The 21,894-nt window shown below is 40.9% G+C and overlaps 1 protein-coding gene across 3 annotated transcripts in view; it reads right to left on the reverse strand.

Annotated features, from left to right (window-relative positions):
- trv (trivet) overlaps nt 1–21,894 on the reverse strand; it is a 59,134-nt gene that overhangs the window by 34,575 nt on the left and 2,665 nt on the right. For 2 of the 3 annotated variants that reach the window (XM_044395455.2, XM_044395456.2), the window contains exons 1-2: nt 4,712–4,870; nt 2,033–3,079 (exon numbers count right to left, since the gene is read on the reverse strand). In XM_044395455.2, coding sequence (XP_044251390.1) covers nt 2,033–2,522 — 490 coding nt within the window. In that variant the 5' untranslated portion in view covers nt 2,523–3,079; nt 4,712–4,870. Of the gene's footprint in view, nt 1–2,032; nt 3,080–4,711; nt 4,871–9,169; nt 9,336–21,894 lie in introns of those variants that run through there. The other variant, XM_044395454.2, reaches the window with a different exon arrangement.

The following is a 21,894-nucleotide window of genomic DNA, read 5'->3' on the forward strand; positions in this document are numbered from 1 at the left end:
ACCCAACTAGGAGAACCCAAAAAAGTTGGGAGGACAACAATGGCGGGGCTACTTGGCAGCTGTGCCAACGCATCAGTCAACGTCCTTAGCGTCCTTCGTCCTTAACAAAGGACGACATTCGACGGTTGCGACACTCAGACAAAAAAGGGAGCCACTTTATAACAGAGCCTGTAGCCTTTGTCTGTTTGCTTACTTGCTAACTTTCAACTAGCACATTCTTGTGTCGTTCGCTTTTGGCAATTTGTTTCTGCATCCTACAAACGACGAATTCAATTGAAAATTTCAGCAGACACTCGGCAAATTTAAAAACAAATTTGCCGCAAAGCAACGGCAGCAAACTTGCGAAAGAAACTTTTCTTTCCACCAGTTCTTCAGTTCGATTTTCAATTCCCCGTCCTGGAAAAGCTGGTCAAGTGTGGACGTGCGTTTAAATGTTACGTATACGCCGCGCTGTCCGCTGCACTTTACTAACTCTCTCGTCTCGTCTTGCACTTTTCACTCTGACTCTAAGCGAAAAAAAGGAAAATAAGCGAAGAAACAACAGCAGACAGACAGAAGGACCACGCCCCCTTCCCTGGTATTTACTTTTCCGCCCACGCCGTCTGTTGTTTGCCTTTCCTGCCAGCGAGTGTGTTTGTTTGCCTTTCGTTTAGTCAGAATGCCAACTATGACAAAATCGTAGAATCAGGGAGTCGAAATCAAAATCGAATCGAATCGAACCGAGTCGATTGACTGAGCCAATGCCAATGTGGAAATTGTCAATAATTTCAAATTGATTTCTATTTGATTTAGCAGAGGCAACAAAGGCAGACACCTTTGCCACTATAATTGTGATGATACGGATAGGTGGAATAGGTTTTGTGTTTGTGCCTGAGTTTCTTTCTTCGTATTCTTAGAGGCTAAGTGAAAACGTAAACTTTGACAAACACGCGGCCTAGTCGTTCTGAGGCCAAATAACATTAGACAGCTATTAGAGGCTTGGCCGACTTTTACGACGAGACCATAAAAAGCATTACTTGAACTGCTCGAGCTGCTCGTAAAACTCGTGAAATTTGTACGGACCTGCGACTGGGACTGGGGACTTGGGACTGGAATACGCAGCCCATAGGCGTAGGCAGGCAATAAAAGCCAATCGATAAGTGCCCAAAGTGTTGGAGGTACTCGTAAACAAATGGGGCGAGCCCACACCTCAATGGGGAACATCCATCCATCGCTCATCCATCAGGGAATCGTCAAAGGAGTTCCCCAGAGTTGGGCCACGAATTTATTAGCTGGCCCATCAACATATCGATTATGTCAATTACGCACAGGAAGCGCTAATGTTAATGGGGGTATAAGCTCAGGAATCCGATGGGAGAGGTTTTCAAAAGTGACAGGGGGTTGTGAACAAAACAGTTGCTGAAAAATACATTTAATTCTTAATATTTGGCAGAGCTCTATTAAATGTTAATTATATTATTTTAAAATCATTAAAATCAGACAGAACTCAATGCTCAATAAAAAATCAGATAAATAATGTTTTCTGCTATTTTTAAAGCCTCATTTAAAGAAACAAGACTAACTTAATGATTAAATTATAAGTATGTTTTTATTATTTATAAATACACCTAGACCATTAATTAACGTATTTAATTGCTTGGTAGTCGCCTAAAATGACTTTATTCGGCATTAAAATAACTTGTTCAAAATGATATCTAAATAGCAAGAAAGATTGATTAAGGTCTATTATTGTAATTATTGAGTTTATTGAGAAATCAATAGAATTTAAAAGGAAAAGACTATCTGAAAGGCTCTTAATTTTATTTTATAGTTTCACAGAGATATTATTTTTCCCCTTGGAAGATGGTTGTGGTTTTTCCTCTGAAAATATTTTATTTACTACTTGGAATTAAAAGGCTTTCATTTCAGAAACTTTCTCCATGAAGATAAAATATTTTCTTTTTAATATATATATTTTGCTGAATATATTTATAAAAATTTATATAATTTTCCTTTTATATGTCAAGATATGTTTTTCAATTCTTTAGCTTACCCTGCTTGGGCGAGATGCAGAGCACCTGCTGCTGCGGCGACTGCTGCTGCGAGTGGATCTGGTACTGCTGCTGCTGCTGCACCACCACCGCCTGCTGCTGGGCGGCACAGACGGCGGCGGCCACCGCCTGCTGCTGCTGATGGTGGGCGGCTGCGGCTGCAGCGGCGGCAGCTGCGGCGGCCTGCTGTTGCGACTGCTGCTGCTGGTGCGGCGACTGCGACTGGGGATGCTGCTGCTGCTGCTGTTGCTGCTGCTGCTGCGTGGTGACGATCGTCATCTGCTGCGGCTGCTGCTTGCCGTTGGGTATCTGCTGCACCTGCTGCTGCTGCTGCTGTTGCTGCTGCTGGGGGGCGGGCGCCTGTTGCTGCTGCTGCTGCTGCAGGTGCGTCTGGTGGATGGCCAGCAGCTTTGTCTCGTAGGGCTTTCCGTGGGCGGCGCTGAGCGTCATCTGGGCGGTGGCTGGCATCATCAGCGTGGGCATGGCCAACATTTTAGGGCTGGCGTGGTGCAGTGGTAGTGGTGCTACTACTGTTGCGGTGCGGAATTTGCACGTTCTGCGGTCGAACGCAGCTCGCTTTGACTCTGATTCTGATTCGGATTCGGTTGCCTAATGAAGTGCGCCTGCCGCCTTGCAGTTGATGATATAAATAAATTGTATTATAATTTGGCTAGGTTTTTGCTTTTTATTTATTTTTAATGGCCGCCTTTTTGTGTGAAACCGCACTGTTGTTGCTGCTGATGCTGCTGCTTGTTGTTTGGTCAAACGATTTGATGCATTAAATAATTTCTACAATTTTGCTAATTTGGAAAATGCTGCCTTTTTTGTGGTTTTCCTTGCCGTTTGTTCCGCTGCGTGTTGTTTGTGGTTTGGTTTTTAGTTTTTTAGTTTTTAGTTGTCATAAAAAATTTCCTCTTTGCTTGACCTTCACTTATCACAGACCAATGAAATTTGTTTTCGAAAAGTTCATTTGGTTTTTATTTTGGAATTATGTTTCCAGACAGAACCCAAAGCACTCAAGGCAAGTGGATTCCTTTGGTTTTCGCTTTCTATGGAAAAAAGCACACAGAGTTGTGGTTGAAGCTTGTCAGAATATTTGTACTCAAACAATATAAATATTCCGCAAGCTGAAAATCATGAGTATAAACAAACAAAAACACAAGGATAATTAACTATTGCTGCGCTGCTAGTGTGATCAAAGTGCTTCGAACCATAAGAAGAGTAAATAAAACTGACGACTCGCCTCGGTTTTATGGGCAACGCGCGTACAACCATTATCATATATCAAGACTAAGCCATTCACACATCATTTGAAAAATTAAATTTAATATTTTACGATTTGTGTGCTCGCTACGCATACAAAGCGTAGAAACATGAGCCAACAAAAAATAAAAAGTTATGCGCGTAACGCAATGTCTAAGTGCCAAAAGCAGAAACAGACAGCTCAGCCAGCTCAGCGGCGAAAAAAATTATAACAATAATAATAAAAGCAGCGGAATACAAGTGCCAAAAAAATAAAGAAAGCACACAAACGCACAAGAAACCGAGCTGGGGCTTTACTTTTACGACAGACCCCCGAAAAGATGTGGCATCCCAAAGTCCTGACACCCTGTACGCCGCCCCAAGTGTTGGCAAGTGTCAGGATCAGACGCTTCCGGTTTTTATATCTCGCCCACGGAGACGAACGGACGGACGGACAAATGCTATGTATAAATATAAATATAAACTTATATTTTTATGTTTATTTGGAGAGCCACGGAGGACACACGGAAGCACTCGCGGGCGCAAGAAAAAAAATGAAAGGAATGAAAAAAAAAGAAACCAGGACGAGTGCAGGGGCCACACCAAAAATACAAAATACATACGGCACCCAGCATTCCCTTTTTGCACGATAAACTTATACGAGTATGTGTGTGTGTTTGCCGGAGAACGAGAGTATGAATCACACACAGCTGCAGTGTCCTTTTTATATAGGAAGAACCCAGTCGGCAGGCAGGCAGCATTTATTGGCTGCTCGTTGTCGGTTTATGTGGCCCACAAGCCGAAGTGCCAGACGCCTGTATAGTTGTACATAATATGGAAGGATATGGCCAAAAACCAAAAACAAAAAACACAACAGGCACAACAAAATACATGCACGCAAAAAGCAAAAAGCGTTGTGGCTCTGGCTATGTAAATATGGCCAAAATCGATGCTCGCCTGGGTGACAACGGAGCCAAGGAACCCGAAACGGGTTAGAAGTTTCAAAAAAAAAGAAGCCGCAACTCAAATCGATTTTCTAGAAAAATCTGAGAAGTGTTTTTTTCAAAATGCAAAAAGATTGAACAAAATCTAGTAACACATTCTTATTTCAATTCACACATCTTTCGTTTCGAAACACTTGGCAAGTTTATGCAACAAAAGTCTTTTAGAAAACCCAGTAACACTTTTTTTCAAGTCAAATAAAACTGTTCTCAAGCACTTTTAGCAGTCAGCCATCAAAATAATAAAAACTTTTTCAAAAATAAATATCGAAACTGTTATAATTATTTAGTTTTTTTATTTCCAAGTTTTTAGTATTTATTATTTTTGTAAATTTTATATTTTTTATCATCATTCAGTTCTTGGTTAGTTTTTCATTTGTTCGGCTTTCGTTTATTTCACTTCGTCGATTTCTTTCCTTTTTTCTCGCTTTTTCTTACTTTTCGGTTTTTATTTTGAATTCTCTTTAGCGAGCAGTTGGCTTTCGGTTTGCTTTTGGTTGGTTGGTTGGTTTGTTTGTGAAATTATAATAACAACTTAACAACAATGTAACGAATATCCTTTCTTAACGAGGACACAATTCAAACTGAAAGCGAAGCGCCTTCGTCCGCCTCACAAATAGTCAACACATCGTACCGCTCCGCTTCGTTTACCGTTATTCTGCCGGCGTCGCTGCCGCTCCGAAATCCTTTCATCCTGGCCGATTGCCTGCCAGTCGTGCGGGCCAAAAGGAAAAGTGCCGAACGACAGCCGAAGTCTGAGAAGGAAAATCTCTCTCTCAGGCATGCGCATGTGGAAACTCGAAAAGGTTGCTGTCTCCGCTGCGGGTTTTTCCAGGATTTTCTTTAGATTATTTCTGGCAAATATTTCCCTACTTTCATCGCATTTTATGGCACACACTCACTGTTATACAAAACGGCTTAATCTCGTGCTGTTAATCTCTGCCTTATCATTTTTCCCAACAAGATTTAATTCTAACAGCGGTTTTCAAAGGCAGATTACATTAGCGCCCTTCTGCTCATTATGCAAAAGCCGCCGACTTGTGAGTGGAGTGTTCTTAAACGCTTTACACTGGGCAAACAAACAAAGGGCCAAACACACACACCCACACACATTCACTGGCCCCACATGCTATTGTTTATGCGCTCGAGAGCCAATAATCCACTTTTGTTTTGTTATCACTCCCTAGCCAGTGAAAAGCACCCACCATCCACCCATTCGCCACCCAAACCACCCGCAGCACTCAGCTCGTTGCGGCTGCTTTTGCCTTTGCCCTTGCCCGCCACCACTTAATTTCTACTTGATTTGTCGTTTAAGAAAACTAATTGTCTGCCTTTTGTTGAGCGTGAAAACAATGGGAAACATTTTAGCAACTGTTACTCTGCGCCGAAAGCGTATTAGACGCAGACCTCCAAAGACGATGGGCCCAAAGACGTCTGGGCGGCATTTTGCGGCCATGCGGAGGGAAAAGTGGCCAAGATGAGTTGTCTGAGTCGCAAATGGCTCTGGTTTTTGGTCAGGCAAGCAGGCAAAGAGACCGCCACGGAATATTCCTAGCCACTCTTCAAGGTCACTTGAGACTATTTCTAAGGCTCAAAGTTTCATTAGTCGCAAATCAGCTAAACAAAATTATGGGAAAGATAACTATCCCTCTAATGAAGCTTTGTACTTATGAGTATAATTAATTCTTTTTATAATTTTAATAAGTCAATTGTCAGCTATTTAAAATATTTTAACGCCCTAAAAACAAAGGCAGAATTCTGCAAGTTCCATGGTAGTTTCGAGATGATTTTACCAAAGCGACAATCTTCTTTTCTGTATCTCAAAGCGGCCTCCTGATCGATTTCCCGCAAAGCGGAAACGGATACGGATACCCATACCAATCTCACATGGCGGAATAACGAGGCAAACTCTGCGTTGCATATTCATGGGGCAGGCACAAACACAAACACAAACCCTCGTTGCAGGACGAAATGACGTCGATGGTGTAACAGATATCGGTTACGTTGCATGCAACAACGGCAGTGCAAAAACCTTCAGGGAAAAAAAGGGTTAAACTTGAGCAAAACCAACCGCAAAATAAGGAACTTGTCGCACGCATATTTGTAATGTTTAAATTTTCCTTTAACAGTAAGGTTTAGAGGTCTTTGCTCAATGAACATACAACATAGTTCTTAAAATGTTCAATTCAATTTTTATTTAAAAATATATTTCAATATTAATAAATTGTAAATATATAGTTTTAGCTTTTATATTATAGCTATAAGCCCTTAGTCCCCTAAAATTCTGGTTAAATAGAAATTAGGATTTTCTATTTATTAAAACCGAAACGTAAACCATTTCTTCATCTAAAGAAATATCTCTAAATTTCCTAGAAGATTGTTTATTCCTAGGATTTACCGACACTCCAATTATTGCCTGTGCTTGTTCCCTAGAAAACTTGATTAGCATTGACCTATTACAGGAATTTGGCATCCAATGATGGCTGGCCGAAAATCTATCTGCTGCATTATGCAAATGGGCAACTCCACCGTGACGACAATGATGAAATATGGGAAAAGCAGCATGAGCAGCAGAAAGTAAAGCAGCAACAGCGATAGCAACTCGGCGACACATTATCCTGCGACTAAATATGTAAAAACACAAACAGCAAGTGCACACACACACTTTCGCAGGACTCACGTGAGCGATTAAAATCTGAAGGAAAGTATTTCAGTTTTACCTTTTTTCGCTTGCTTTTTTGCTTTTTTTAGGGCTGCAGCCGAGGGTTGCTGATGTGCAAATGAGTTCAGTTGGAAGGGTTGCCGGGCTGTGCCAGTGGCAGCGGCGTGTAATTGGAGGCGAGTGTCGTGTAAAATGTAAAACTTGCGCCGTAAATAAATCAAAACTTTCTGACTGAACAAACATTCAGGTGAGCGAAAAAATGCAACAGCAACGGCAGAACGGTAGCGACGGCAGCAACAGCAGCGCCACCGGCAACATCAGCGGCCCAGCAGCAACATTTTCATATTGACAAGTGTGCCGAAGAGGGAAAGCGTGGATGGTGGAAAGTGGAAAACGGGTGGGCGGAGGGTAGAACTGGGAAAACTCAAGCAGCGGACAAAAACAAGGCTGCTGCTGGCGGGGTTATTTACACTAAAAATTGGAACAGCTGCAAAGCGAAGCACTTACAGCTGCTGCCGCGGGGTTTTTAGAGGAAAGGGAAAAGCGCGGAGACGAAAGCCAGCTGATGCAAATTTCCACCGGAATTTTAGACCTTTGAATGCCATTCTTGATTTAAATATTTCCTCATTTATTTGGTAATTTACCACATAACTCGGTAACCATTTCATTAGTAAATTATAATTTTAAGGCACTATGAAAATACCTTTTAAATTAAATTTTTAATTAACATTTTAAGTAGATAAAAAAAATATAGATTTTTTAGATCGATAATATTAACCAATCCAATCCACGACCTCCCACAATTCTCGCTCAGAAAAGAGTTAACTCGACCTTGCACCAAAAGACGAGAGAATCTTTAACCCATAAATTCTCCCCCATTTATTGATTTATTACATAATATGCTAAACACCAACCACACAAGGCGGAACAGAACGCAAAAAGTTTCGCTTTGATTTATATATTCATTATTCTATCATATTTAAGGGCGGGACGCAACGCACAAATGAAATGTAAATGGCGCTCTGGCAGCGGATTAATACGGTTTCCCCAACACAACGACTAAATAAAGTGAATTTAAGTTGAGGCCGAAAAAGTTTTGGCCGCAATCCGAAGCTCAAGGTGGTCAGGAGGCCGGCGTCTTTCACATTTGTATAGTCGTCATAAAATGATAAAAATATTAATATAAATAAACGGTGGAGTCGAGGAGTAGAGAGATCCCAAGACCATTTGCCAGTGCTACGGCTTTTGTTTGCCGGCAGCTCAGAGGAAAGTTTTTGATATCATCTTTAGCGAAACATTTCGGGGGGAGAAAAGGGCAGGGACTTTCGCATAAGTTGACAATTTTTTGTCGCTTTGGCTTGGCTTTCTCTGTTTTTTTCCCTATGCTTGTCTATTTACCGCCCTATGTATATGTATATTTTTGGGCCACAAACTTTTGCACCCAGCTGCCTTAGAGCCCCGTCCCATAATTGATGGTCAGCGTTTAACTTAATTGTATGTGGGAATCTGAGCTGCCGGTGGCATGGGCATGCTGATTGTGTCAAGATTTCATTTCAATTTGCGCCGCGATAAGGCTGCGTGACATAAAAGAAAATTGAAACGCCTGACAGTGGAGCTGTGGACTACTGGACCAAAAGGACCAATGGCCAATGGACCGCCGGAACAGCAGGATGGCAGCAGGATATCAGGATGGCCAGGTGCTACTGCTCCCGACGACCATCATTGCTGGACGTCAGAAGCTCGTCACGCACGTGCAGGTGGAGCAGTTTCAAAAATTTTTAATTGAATTTGCCACTGGACAGGGAAAGGGACTCGTACACAACAAAAAAAAGATTGTGACAATTTTGGCTTCCAGTTGTAATCTCATTTGTCAATCACATGTCAGGGTTTTTACTGTTCAAAATATATTTATGAAATGATCCCCAAGTCTTATCATTGTCAAACTCCTGCTTGGGAATCATTGATTTAAAGAAAATTATTTAAGATTAAAAAAAAGATTTTTTCTGAGAGATATATAAAAATACCAGATTTTTAAGTACCTATTTATTTAAAATATTTAAATTTTTAGGTAGGAGGAGGCTTAGTATTTAGTTCAATTTATTTAAAAATATTTAAATCGCTAATAAAAGTCCTATTTTATTTAGGAATTAAATTTTTAAATTGTATATATTTTTGGGTACTATTGCTTAATATTATATTATTATTATATTTTCCCCCAGTGCACTCGTACTCACTGTGCAGTGGCGGCATGTACTCCATTTCCTCGTCGGAGTCCTCCATGTCCTGGCCTCCTTCGGTCCTTGCTGGGACGTGGGTGCGCGGGGGCGTGGCAAAGGAGTTGGTACGCAGCGCCATTTCCATGGCACGCAGCGCGGGCAGGTTCCTGGGCAATTTGCCATTCTGCAACGGAGAACGAAGAACGGCGAACGATGGACCATTAAAATTAGACAATAAATAGATAAAGATGAAAATGAAAATAAGAACACGTGCCCGGTGCCAGGTCATTCCAATTTCGAGCGGAAGACAGTGCCCTAATTGAGGCATTCAACTTGATTACCGAGAGACCCAGAGAGCTGAGGACGAATGGCCAACCGGAGACTAATGCCAAGGCCGACAAATGTCCTCTGAAGTGGCGTGCAAATCATGAAAAAGGATTACACGTACTAAAACCTGGAATGGAAACAAATTCTCCCTTCCCCCTGTAGGTTAAGTTTAGTTATCCTCCTTCGGTTTTTCCTCTCATTTCGGTGACTAAAAAGCAACGATGTGACGACAACAATAACAACAGCCAAGGGGAGCAGCGGCCAGAAATCCAATTTCAGCAAGTAGCACGACATAAATTTGTTTTCTCCACACCAACATGGCACAGCAAAACACACACACTCACACACACATGGATGGGGTTGTCCTGGCTGCTGGCCATGTCCTGCAAATGAATTCTGTTAATGCAGACATTACTCGAGCATATTAAAAGTCCGAATGTCCATTCCGCACAGAATTTTATAGCAGGCGACCGCACCAAAGGAGGGTGTACGAAAAACCCAAACCCAAAACCCCAGCCTGCAAATAGGCACATTTGTTCCACCCCAAAAACCACCCCTTTGGTCCAAAGGACCCCCAGGATCAGGACTGCAGCCAATGGCCAATGTAGTTAGCCAGCCAGCCATATACGCATATTTGTTTACCTTGCCACGACAATTGCGGTAGACAGTTTTCCCTCGGAAAGTTGGGGGGCAGGCAGTTTTCCGGCCGAGCCCCTGCCGGACATTTAGTTTATTTGATGTTGCCAAATGAAAATTGTGACATAAAAGGGACTAAGAACATAATTAACTAGTGTCCAAATGTGCAAATCCAAACGCATAAAAAGCGAGCAAACAACTCTGTTTTCGGGGGCAGAAAAGGAGAAAAAAAAGAGGAAAAAGCCGAGGAAAAACTAGAGCAAACGATGCAACCGAAATGCTGAGGGGCCACCGAATGACACTTAAAGGATTTGCCTGAGCGAACCTTGAATATGCTCGGCGTTATGGGAATGCCGCAAAACTGAAGCTGTATTTGCGTGGGATCCCTTTCTGCCCGGAACCCGGGAATCCCGGGCCATTCCATTCCGGCCATCAGAGCGCACATTATTCGATGTCCCCGGGTCCACTTTTGCCAGCCACGTGTCGGCCACAAAGGGTCATGATTAGTTTGCTTAATAAAGAACAGGGAATAGTGCCGATAAATATGAAAAAAGGACTAAGCAGAGTAAGAAAAAATATGGAAAAATAAATGAGACATTCTACAATATTCTTTCGTATTGGGTATTAAAATATTTCTGGTAAAATTATGTTAAATTTATAAGCCAAAGGAAACATTTAAAATATTAATAAAATTGTATTGTAAAATGGTAAGCTATAGAAGTAAATAAGGCATTTAAACTCCAATATTTTGCATTTAAAAAGGTTATTGAAATATTTCTGTTAAAGTTATAAAAAATTTATAGGTCCAAAAGACTTATTTAAATATTTTGAATATAGTATTTAATTGCAATAATGAAATGTAATCATTTTTCTCTGTGCACCAACAGTTTGGCACACTTAAAAGTGGGCGTGGCGAATAATGCGCCGCTAAATGGCACTGAAGTTATTTTATATTTATGAATATGCCGTTCGTATTACTATTTACAATGGCCAACGCCAGGCGGGGATAATATTTAAAATTAATGATTTCGAGTGGCGTTTTTGAACCTTCGGATGGGTGGACAATTGCCAAAGATGAATGAAGACAAATGATGGGGTAGCATTTATAGCATTAGCATCAACTTTCCATACCCCCCGCAGCATTCGATTTTGAGGACGGGGATGGAGAACCAGGGATTACGTAGATTTCGTGGCCCAATTTCTGGGGGAGAGCAAATTAAATAACCGTCAAACCGTCAAAGGAAATCTGCGAAACAAAGCGTTTCGCGATTTACCCCGCAACCAAACCAAGAAATTACAAAATTGCCAAGCCCCATCGTGTACATATTTTGTACATTTCTTTCTGTTTTCATGTTGTCGCTTCGACTTCGCCATCGCCTTCGTTTCGTTTCGCTTTGCCTTATTTGCTCATTTTTGAGTATTTGATTTCATTTCTTTCATTTCCATTGCCAGTACAGTGCGCGTATAGTATAGTGTACAGTTTTTAATAAAACAAATTCAGCGGGCGACGGCCTGCGGCGAACATGGCAGGCGAAATTAAATTATTTCATATCCCCCACCCCTCGTTTTGGCAGACTGAGATGAAAGTAAGAGAAAGTCGCTGGCTGGACGCAAACATTTTATCATTTGTTGTTGCCGCTGACAGGACTATACACATACTATATGTATGTGTGTGTGTTGGAGGGTTGGAGCAGCGGCAGTTGACAGGCTGCCTTCCCGAGAAGACCAAGGAAACGGAACCAGATTGTTTGTTATTTAATGACCAGCAGACATATTAAATATGCTACGTTTGATTTTTGCCAAAATGCCTACATGATAATTGAGCTCGTGATGCTGAAGTCAGTAGGCAAAAACTGCTGGTTCAAACAATTTTACAGCAGTGGCTTTTGTTCTTGATTTACACAATTGCTAATCAGCTTACACTAAATAAAATAAATAAATGGGAAGAAACTACATACTTTAAAATATAATATTTTCTTGATGCTAAAATATTTAAAAAAAATATTTTATTTTCTGAAGGTTATTGAATAATATTATAAATCACAGAATTTACTTGTAAATAAAATAGAATTTGCAATGTTTGATTTTAAAGAAGCTAAGTTATAAGTTGTGAATATATGTGCCTCAATATGTGAATAAGATTTTAAGTCAAAGATTAAATTTAAGTAAAATGCTGGCTTTTGATTGCAAAAACAGTAAGGTGGTTTTCCCAAGTTCCTTGGCTAAAACTTCCCCTTTTTCCCCATTGCGATTTTCCCGATGCGTGTCGCCGTTGAAGTGGCACCTGCGTACATTGTGTGTTGTATGTTGTGCAACACTTCCGCTTCCTGGTGCATTTCTTCGGCCTAATGGACGTTGATTGATGACGCGTCCAGCGACAGGTGAAAGTATATGCTGTAATGCATATTTATGAGGCCAGCAGCTGGCTCTCCGGAGACCGCAGCGGATCGGATTGGATTGGATCGGCTGGATGGCTGGTCGGGTCGCATAATTAGCAGCGCGCCGAGGTATGAAATGCAATTTATACGACCCCGAGTTCCGGGGGCAATCGGCGATCTAATGCCATGCAATTTTCTGCAGTCGCCCAGTCGCCATCACCATCGCCATCGTCGCAGTTGCAGTTTCAGTTTCTGGCCTGCTTTGACAGTGGCCGTTTGCCATTTCGGTATGCGGAACGGGCCAGCAGGCAAACCGGGCCATAAATTAGGCCCCACATCACTCAGACTGCGGCTATGGGATGAGATGGGGATGGGGCCTGGGTTTGGGCTTGGGCTTGGGTTTTCGGATGGAGATTGGGCTGAGGAGAATGGAGATGAAACTGCAGCCGGAGCCAAACACAAAAGCATGCCAAAGGCATCAATCGGCAAGAGTGCAGTGCAGTAGATACTCGCAGAATGCAGATTCCTACCTCCCGTACACGGAAAAAATTCTAAAGAAATTGGTAAAAAACCTAGGATATAGAATTTATTATTATTATTATTTATTAAAGAGTCTAAAATTATAAAATATAAAAGAAATAAATATATACAATAAAATTATACCTATTTATGATTTTTAAAAATAAAATTGGTGGTTTAGGAGAAACACACATTTATTTTTCAGTGTACTGGCAGCCGTTTCCTTTCCGGAAGGACATGCAACATTGCATATTGCGACCACACGTCGTATGAGCAATGCCAAATGTGCCGAAGCACGGGAGACGAGAACGAGCCAGATCCAAAGCCGTATCGGGGCTATATAGCCCAAGACTGCGTTGGGACGCACGAGGCGTACTATCGCTCATAATTTCCAGTTCGCATATGCCAGCCTACGGCAGTCCAAGCAAACAAACAAAGATATAGGCAGGACATCCGAGGAGTGGCGGCCTTTGGGGGCCAGCGTCTCGGCTCCATTTTGCATATCCTGCCATGGATTGCTATGCTGCCGTTGAAGGAGGACCTCCACTGTTTTATACGATCATAAAACTTTCAAATGCCATTTCTTATAGGCATTTGAATAAACTTATTAGCTGTAGGTACACTCAAAACCAAAGATATCCTTTGGGGAATGATTTCTTTAATAGCTATAAATATTTAAAATTAAACTAAAATAAAACACTTTCAAAGAAATTAAAAAAAAATGTATTTGGAATTTAAATTAATTAAAATAATTATAAAACAAATAATTTTTTTAATTTATTTAACTGTATAACTAATATTTTTCTAAGAATGAAAATCTAATAAAATTTTATTTTTTTAACTTTTTATTTACCAAGAAAGTGAAGATTCAGGCTCTGAATTCACTGCGTAATAAAATCTGAAAGTCAATAGTCGCATAGTTATAACTGATTTTAAAACAAATAAAAGAAAGCGTAACGCAAAGTGGAATTTTAAATGCAAATAATGAATGGCCTGAGTACCATGAACATCCCTCACACTTAGCATTACAATCGACGAGTTTATTGCTTGCGTATTTCGATAACTCATGGCATATCCTTTTCTGAGTGCAGGACTTAACTCCTGGCGGCCGAGTGTGCTCATTTATCTTCTTATCGGTTGCCAGGCCCGAAAGTGCATTGTGGATCCTTGGCTTGGAACCAGAAGCTGCACAGTTGTAAATGTTGTGCATTTGCCGTTTGAGTGGCCACCGGGGATGCATCTGATCCGTGCACCTGGCCATGGCTATCGAGTCCCGGAGTCTCCGCCCAGGGAGCGGGAATAAATCAAACTGCTGGCCGGCCACTTAAGCGGTGGACTCGGCCCAGTGCAGTGGGCCAATTATCACAGAAAGTTGTCCATGCCGCCGCTGGCTTGTCAGACATTAATTTTCAGCCACAAATATTTGCACACAGCTTCAGCTTCAGCCTCAGCTCTTCCACAGGAAGTTGCCGGGCATTTGGAAATTGGCTGGGGTTACCGAGTTGGGAGTGCAGGCGACGTGCTGCCATTGTAAACGGGGCCAAAACGGCTTAAGCGACGACAGCAACTACAGCGGCGACTGCCATTTAATCGAAGCCAACTAATTGCCCCGTAATTGACAGTTTGACTGTTTGGTAATTTGTTTTTGCATGTTGTGCTGTCAAAAAGTTTTCCTTTTTTCCGCTTCCCGCCGCCCGCCGCCTCTCGATCGCGTTTTCCAGCTGAGCGAACGTTAAAAAGCAACGGACTTTGGTCCGCTCAAAAACAGGAGCTAAACCAAGCTAACTGGCATAATGCCAAAAGTTTGATACAACAATTGTGTTTTTGCCATATTCTTCATTGTAATTGTTTCCTTATTAGCTGGGTTATTTTGGGTTATCGAATTAATTAAACACATTCTGATAATATCAGTCTGATATCAGTTATTTTTTTTAAATATGTAAACGCAAATAAAAAAATTAAAATACTAAAACTTAATTAATATAATGGCACAACCAAAAAGTTCATGGTTTAATTTAGACTATTTAAAGTTAGAAATCGAGGAATCAGGATGTCCAATTATTATATATTTGAAGAATTATTTGCTTAGTTACAAAAATACGCATTTTTTGTAGATGAATATAATAAAGAATTCCTAGATTAATCGCCAATCGATTGGTAATAAGGTAGAACCATTCATATTTGAATGTTTTATTGCTTTGTTTCCGATAAAATATGTAATTTTTTTATGAAAATTAGTTCTATGGATTATATGGCACAAGCTGGATTTTTTTAGTTAATGAAACTTTTGTAGAAAGTTGTGATTGTGAATGGTTTTTAACCTTGTCGGGTGCGTTTTTGCTTAATATAATATTTTTGTAAAAAAAAGAAACGATAAAATACGCCTTACAGCCATAAATAATTGCCAAACTCATTGAATCACTTTAATGCCTAAGCCAAGTGAAATCAGACCCCATAGAGCAGCACTCACTCCCCCTGCACTTCAGCAATGAAACCAAATATTCAGCGCCTAATTTATGTAAAAGGCAAATAAATCAATTAATGTCAAACAACCTGTGAGAGCTAGTCCTAAAAAGATATGCAGACTTGGCATCGCCTTTTGGGGGCTGCGGCTGGAGGTGCTGGCCATTCTCTCCTATTGGAATAATAATAATTAGAGACCAACTGACATTTTGGGTCGGAGGCAAATATAATTAATTACGCACCGCAGAGAACAAGCCAGCACAATACAAATTTATAGAGGCAACACCCAACCCCACCCCAACCGAAAGCCTAGTCAGCAAAATAGGGGAGGGGGTTGGGAGTCTATCAAAGGCTCGTGCCACGAGCCAATTCAATAGTTGGCCAAAGAAAACTTTGCCACTTGGGCCGGTATTTTGAAATGTTTTGCTGCAAAGGCACACACTCCACACACAAATAATGAGTTAGATGAGGGGGATTGAATACCAGGAAACGACCACAGCAGCAACAACAACAATATACAGGGAACAGCAGCAGCAACAATTCCAATCAATTATACGGCCAATTAAATGCCGAAAAGCAAAGGAAATGCGAAGAAATATAATGGACTGTCTGCAAACTGAGGCCCAAAACAGACAGGAGAGCTCGTTCGTGGCTGCAATTTATTTTACGTTGTACTTGGGGCCTTTTTTCCCCATTTTTTTTATTGAAAATAAAGATGCCCGAACACGTTGCAAAAGACAAACAAAACAACGTAACGAGCAAGGATCTGCAAGGATACCCCGAGTTGACCAACTGGCTGACAGACAACCGCTTTGTCAAAGTCACCACATACACTAATTTAATGAAGAAATACCACTTGGGAGTGGTGGAAGTTCAGCTTGGTTCTCTAACGTGTTCACTCGAACATCTTCGGAGCAGCCTGTTATCGTTAGTTACGGCCACCAACGACATGCAAATTAATTGACCAACAAAATGCATCGAAATGAAACAAACAACTCACATGCCTCTCAGTTCAGTCATTAGACGAAATTTAAAGTCCCCAGCTGCAAAGCCTTCCTTTCTCGCATTCATTTCAACTCCTCGATGGACAGGTAATTTTCTGGCAAATATTTGCCATTAAATAAATTTTAGTCTAAGCTCGAGAAGAATTTCTGGAAATATTTAACGAATACTGAGCTGAGACAGACATCGATAGTTGTTTTATTTTATGGGCATGCACTGGGAATAGAAATATACTATACATATTAGGAAAATAATAATGCGACTTAGAACTTAAACATTCGGACTTGAAAATCAAAAATTCAGCTTTTGAAAGTTTGTGATAATATTTTGAATATAATAAAATTATATAATAAATGATATTAAATATAATCAAATGTAATAATTTTTAAATTAAATTTAATATTATATTTTTCTAACTTTAATAATTATTTGTAATCTATTCTTTTTATTAGCAAAATATATTTGATCCTTGCTGTATCCTTTTTCTAGGGCTTACATAAATATCTGTATAACTATTACGTAAATCTATGTAGACGTTATAGGCAATTTCCATTTACCTCTTTACTAGAGAATGAATATAAAAATAAATATATGTAGGTACAATTGCTGGATAATTGCTTAGATTTCAGTAATGATTTCCTAGATTTGTGAGACCTAATTCATAATGGTTATGGTTTCCCTGAAGAAAAATAAAATACAATTGATATGGATCAATCTTGATTTACGATGTATTTTCCAACGGTGTAAGGACATGGCAGCCTCTTCATTACTGCAGGCAAATTTGCGACAACAGCTCCTAAGGTCATTATTGTCTTACTCGGGCAATGAAACTAAATTACGATTCAGGCTGAGTGGTTGCTAAACTTTAATTTGAACAATGCCGGGGCATTTCAATTACGATTACATGTGAGCCGGAATCACGGTGGTCAAATGGACTGTGGAGCCTGTGAATCAACGCCTTCGGTGCAAATTGCTTACTTAACCAAAATGATTGATTCAATAAGCTGCGATGCGAATGCATTTCAGTGATTTTCTCACTCTGGCAATGCGAATTATGTCTTATGTTCGAAATTCTCCGGATGTCACCTTAATTGTCCGATAGAAATCTGTGGAAAATGTGTGTTTGGAAACATATAAACTACGACTGTTTGATGGGAAATTCCCACAAAGTTGCCTGCCTGCCCGAATGCCTCTTAATTTGACAGCCGCGGCGGTTTGGCTGGTTGGCTTGGCATTGTTGTTTAGCTTACGTGATGTCTATTCTTTTTATTTGCCACGCCCCCTTGGACCTGGGACCGCCCTCGTCCTTCGACTTCTTGGTTCACATTCGGTAAAACATTTTCTTTGTGTCAGTTGAGGTTGCATTTTATTGTGTTACCAGCGAGTTTGGACTTAGCCCGACGCTTTCTCACTCCCTTGTTTCGAATGCAGTTGCTTTGGGATTTGGCCTGACAGCTAGTTGGAAATTGCAACTGTCAATTGCATTTAATTCGCCCTGTTTCTGTTCTTGTTTCTCGTCCTTTTCCTGTTCATGGCGGTTTGACCTTAGCAAGAGCTAAAAAAAAAAAAAGGATAGAAGAGAAAACTGAATTTACGCTAAATTAAATTAGGACTGGCAAGGGTTTAAGCGCTCTTCTCCAGTAGCAACCGAGTATCAAGTATACGCCGCATGGGCCATGGGCCTGAGCCCATTGAAAGTGAAGCTGCTGACGGCGTTTACACTTTCAAAGGATGCGTCCCATGTCGAGTGTCGCGCAAAATAAACCGTTTTGGCAGCGAAAAAAGCTTTTGCGCGGCTGCTTTTGAAATTTGGCGCCCTCGCACACACAGCGAGAAACAAAGAAGCACTTGATGGGCGCTCTCACACACACACACACACTATGGCACACGCACCCATACACTGGCATTGTGGTAAAAGCTTTCAAGTGGCAACAGCAACAACAAGAAAGGAGAGGCTGCTGCTCCTGACGCCCGCGTCTTTTTTATCTGCTCCACAATGATTAACCCATTTTTTTGCGAGGCTATTTGTTTTTTTTTTTTCGATTTTTTCGCTACTCAGGGAAATATTTTATTACTGCTCTTCTATTTTGTTGGGGAAATTCAGCTTTGAATGGTAAATTTTTTACCGAAGAATTTTTTATTAAAATCCCATTTTGTTGTTCGGAGATAATTTATTTTTATGATAATCTGAAAATATAGAATTATTATTAAACTGCCAAATAAAATGTAAAAAATTTTATAATTTTAAGCATATAATGGGTTAATCGCCTTCTAGCCAGCCAGTGCGCGACACACTCGCACACACGAAGGACGAAGGATGGCGCACGAAGGACGAGGCGGACACTCACACAATCAGATGCGGTGAGATTCGGGCCACTCAACAGCAGTGGCTGGCACTTTTGGGGCGCCATCTCGCGGCCAGTCAGCCAGCAGATTGAATTAACAGAGCTGCGTGGTCGAGGACCCAAGATTCTCATGGTGAGATCGGCGGGATTGAGGGGAGGGACGGGGATATCCTCTGGAGAGCAATGAAGCGCATTTACAGGCTCTGTGAAAGGCGAGAAAGTCACCACATTCTGCTGGTGTGAATGGTGCGAATGCTGCGACTGTTAATGCCACACAGCTTTGGCTTTTGGCGAGTGAAAACCATTGGCCCTAAGGCCAAGTTCTGATTTGGATTTGCGCTTTTGGTTGCGTTTTTTCTGCGGCTTTCTTCAGGGTCTTCTTGCTTTTCTTTTCTATTTTTTCTGTTTTTTGGTCTGCCTTGCGCTTGTCCAATTTGCCAGTTTGGCTGTTTTGGCTGTCAACCGTTTCCTTCGACTTTCCTTCGCCGCCTGTCACTCGCTGGCCACAAGGCACAAGTCCTTTGATATCGCATCCTTTGGCGCAGCTATCAAATTTCTTCTACTTAAGCAGCAACAAGGACACACCCGACGTTCTCTTTTCCTCCGCTTTTATTTCGTTTTGTTTCAGTTTCAGTTTGCCAGTGCTAAGAGCGAAATAATGACAGCCCCGCTTGGTATCTTCAGCTTTTTGCTTGGATTCCTTCCAATGAAGTCAACGCATTCTGGCAGTCCTCGCAAAAATATGTTGCCCCCTTTGTGTGTCTGCATTTTGTGCTGGCCCCCGTTAACGCGGCATATGAAATATGGATTCACTTACGTATCACTCGCGACCCTTCGGGGCCATTAAGTCACCACTGTTCCCATCGTCAGCCGAAGGATTCCCTTTTTGGAATCCAGCTCTTCTTCATTCTTTTTGTATGCATTTTCTGTCCACTTTAAAGGAACTTCCAAATAAAGAACAAGTGTGAAGTGCTTTTTCTGTAGATTTTAAATAATTAAAACAGGCACATCTTTACAAAGAGTAAAAATGAAAATTTAAATTAGAACTCATAAAAAAGAATACCTTCCCAAAATCAGATAAATTTTTGTGTTTAATAAAAGCATAGCTTACGCTTTATCATTCATAAGAGTTGGAAAAAAGGCATAAGGCATACCTTCTAATATCCGGTGCATAATTGTGGGCTTACCCAAAGCCTCTTAGTAAATTCTATACCAACCAAGCCACGATAAAAACTGCCTGCTTCATTACCATTCATTTAGCATTAATTGTTTTTTGGGCAACATTTCTATTTACGATGTATAAGTACTTAGTAACACTTCCCCACATCATCGTTTCCAGGGAGCTGAATTAAGCAAGAGATTTCGACAGCCCAAATAAACAATGTGGAATAGCTCACAGCTTAGCCAAACCAAAAAAGAAACAAAAATTGAAAACCATAAGAACAAGTAAGCTCTAACAACGAAATCCGCTTTGAAATATTCCGCAAGTGCATATGGAATATGAGCAGAACAATTATTAGATGGAAACCAACTGTTTTTCCAACATAATGCCCCGGGGGCGGGGTCAAGTGGGTGGCCAAAGACAACCAGACGATTCCCGGGCTTCAAGTGTTTCCGAATGCACAACAGATCCGACAAAAGTTTCTAATGCAGGGGTCCAAGAACCAAAATCATTGTGGGCAAAAAAGCACCGAGAAAAATCGAAATATTTCGGTTTCAATGGGTACTAATGATTTAATGATAAATTTGTATAGCTTTCAAATCACTTATAAATTAGCCTAAAAGTATGCATTAAAAAGGTAAACGGGTTCTTCTGGATTAAATATATAGTATTGCATACTTTCAGACACCTTTTTTTCCAAACTCTAGAGATTTCTGAAGAACCCCTGCCAATACAAATTAATTCTATTCTGAATTTTTGAAAATTTCTTAAACCTATTAATTAAATCGAAGTAAAATACTTATTACAATACGTGACGTATTTTCAAAAACGTATCAATATTTTCAAGACATTTTTTCAAGTGCCCATTCATATTTTTTCCTACATTTACACATGTACTTTATTTACCCACACATGTTTGGGTGAGAGTATATTATAACAGTGGGCTAGTGCAAACATTAAAGGCAGCACATAAAATGCTTTCTTTGTGCATGATAGCGCGCTCAGTTTTTCAGAAGCAGAGGAAGGAAATGCAAAAACAAATGAAAGCGAATGCCGGTGTTTGCTAGGGAAGGGGAAATGTCGGGGAAAGTGAGGAAAAGGTATTGTTAAGTTTCAGGAAGACCACAACAAACCCACACACACACACGCCACACTCACTCACTCACTCAAAAGCACTCTCACATGAGTATTTTCTGGATGTATTAGAAACGGACAAGCGGACGGACAGACGGACTGTCGAAAAAAAGGCATTTCATAAAAGATTTAACATTCAAATGTGCAGATAGAGTCCAGGGTCCTCTGTGTGTGCGAGTGAGCTCCTCGTAAATAAAACTACTTAAGCACATGTGAATGAACAGCATTAAGGATGCAGGACTATGATGTGCATTTTGCTTATGTTTATTTCGCATGTAAAATATAAATTTCACTTGAAGAAATGAGATGCCACAGAGAGTTGTCATCAGAAATGAGAAATGTAAACTGCTGGCAGCTAACTTATGAATTTTCCCCTAGTAATCCAGAGCGACAGAGTGACCACTCGGCCTTTCCCACCAACGAAGCTTTGACATCGCGCTTCTCCCCATTTCCCCCCGATCCCTTTCTGTTGCAGATTCTTAATCAGGACGAACTTATCCGCTATGCAGGAGCATCAACAGCAAGGCTATCAAATAAACGAATCCTCGGACTTGGCCAAGAAGTAAAGGAGCTGAGGAGGCGAACCGACAGCAGACACTATCTGCTTGTCCTTGCAGGCGGCCCCACCTGAAATCCGAAATCTGAAATCTGCCGGCAGGAACGTAATTTAAACAGCACGTTTTGCATGTCGCTGGCCAGGACTCAGCCCGCCGTAAAGGGCCGAAGACCAATGCTCAAGTCCAGCTCAGCTTTTTACCCACCGCTGCACAGAGAAAA

Source organism: Drosophila takahashii, chromosome 3R, assembly GCF_030179915.1.
Source record: "Drosophila takahashii strain IR98-3 E-12201 chromosome 3R, DtakHiC1v2, whole genome shotgun sequence".
Lineage (NCBI taxonomy): Eukaryota > Metazoa > Arthropoda > Insecta > Diptera > Drosophilidae > Drosophila > Drosophila takahashii.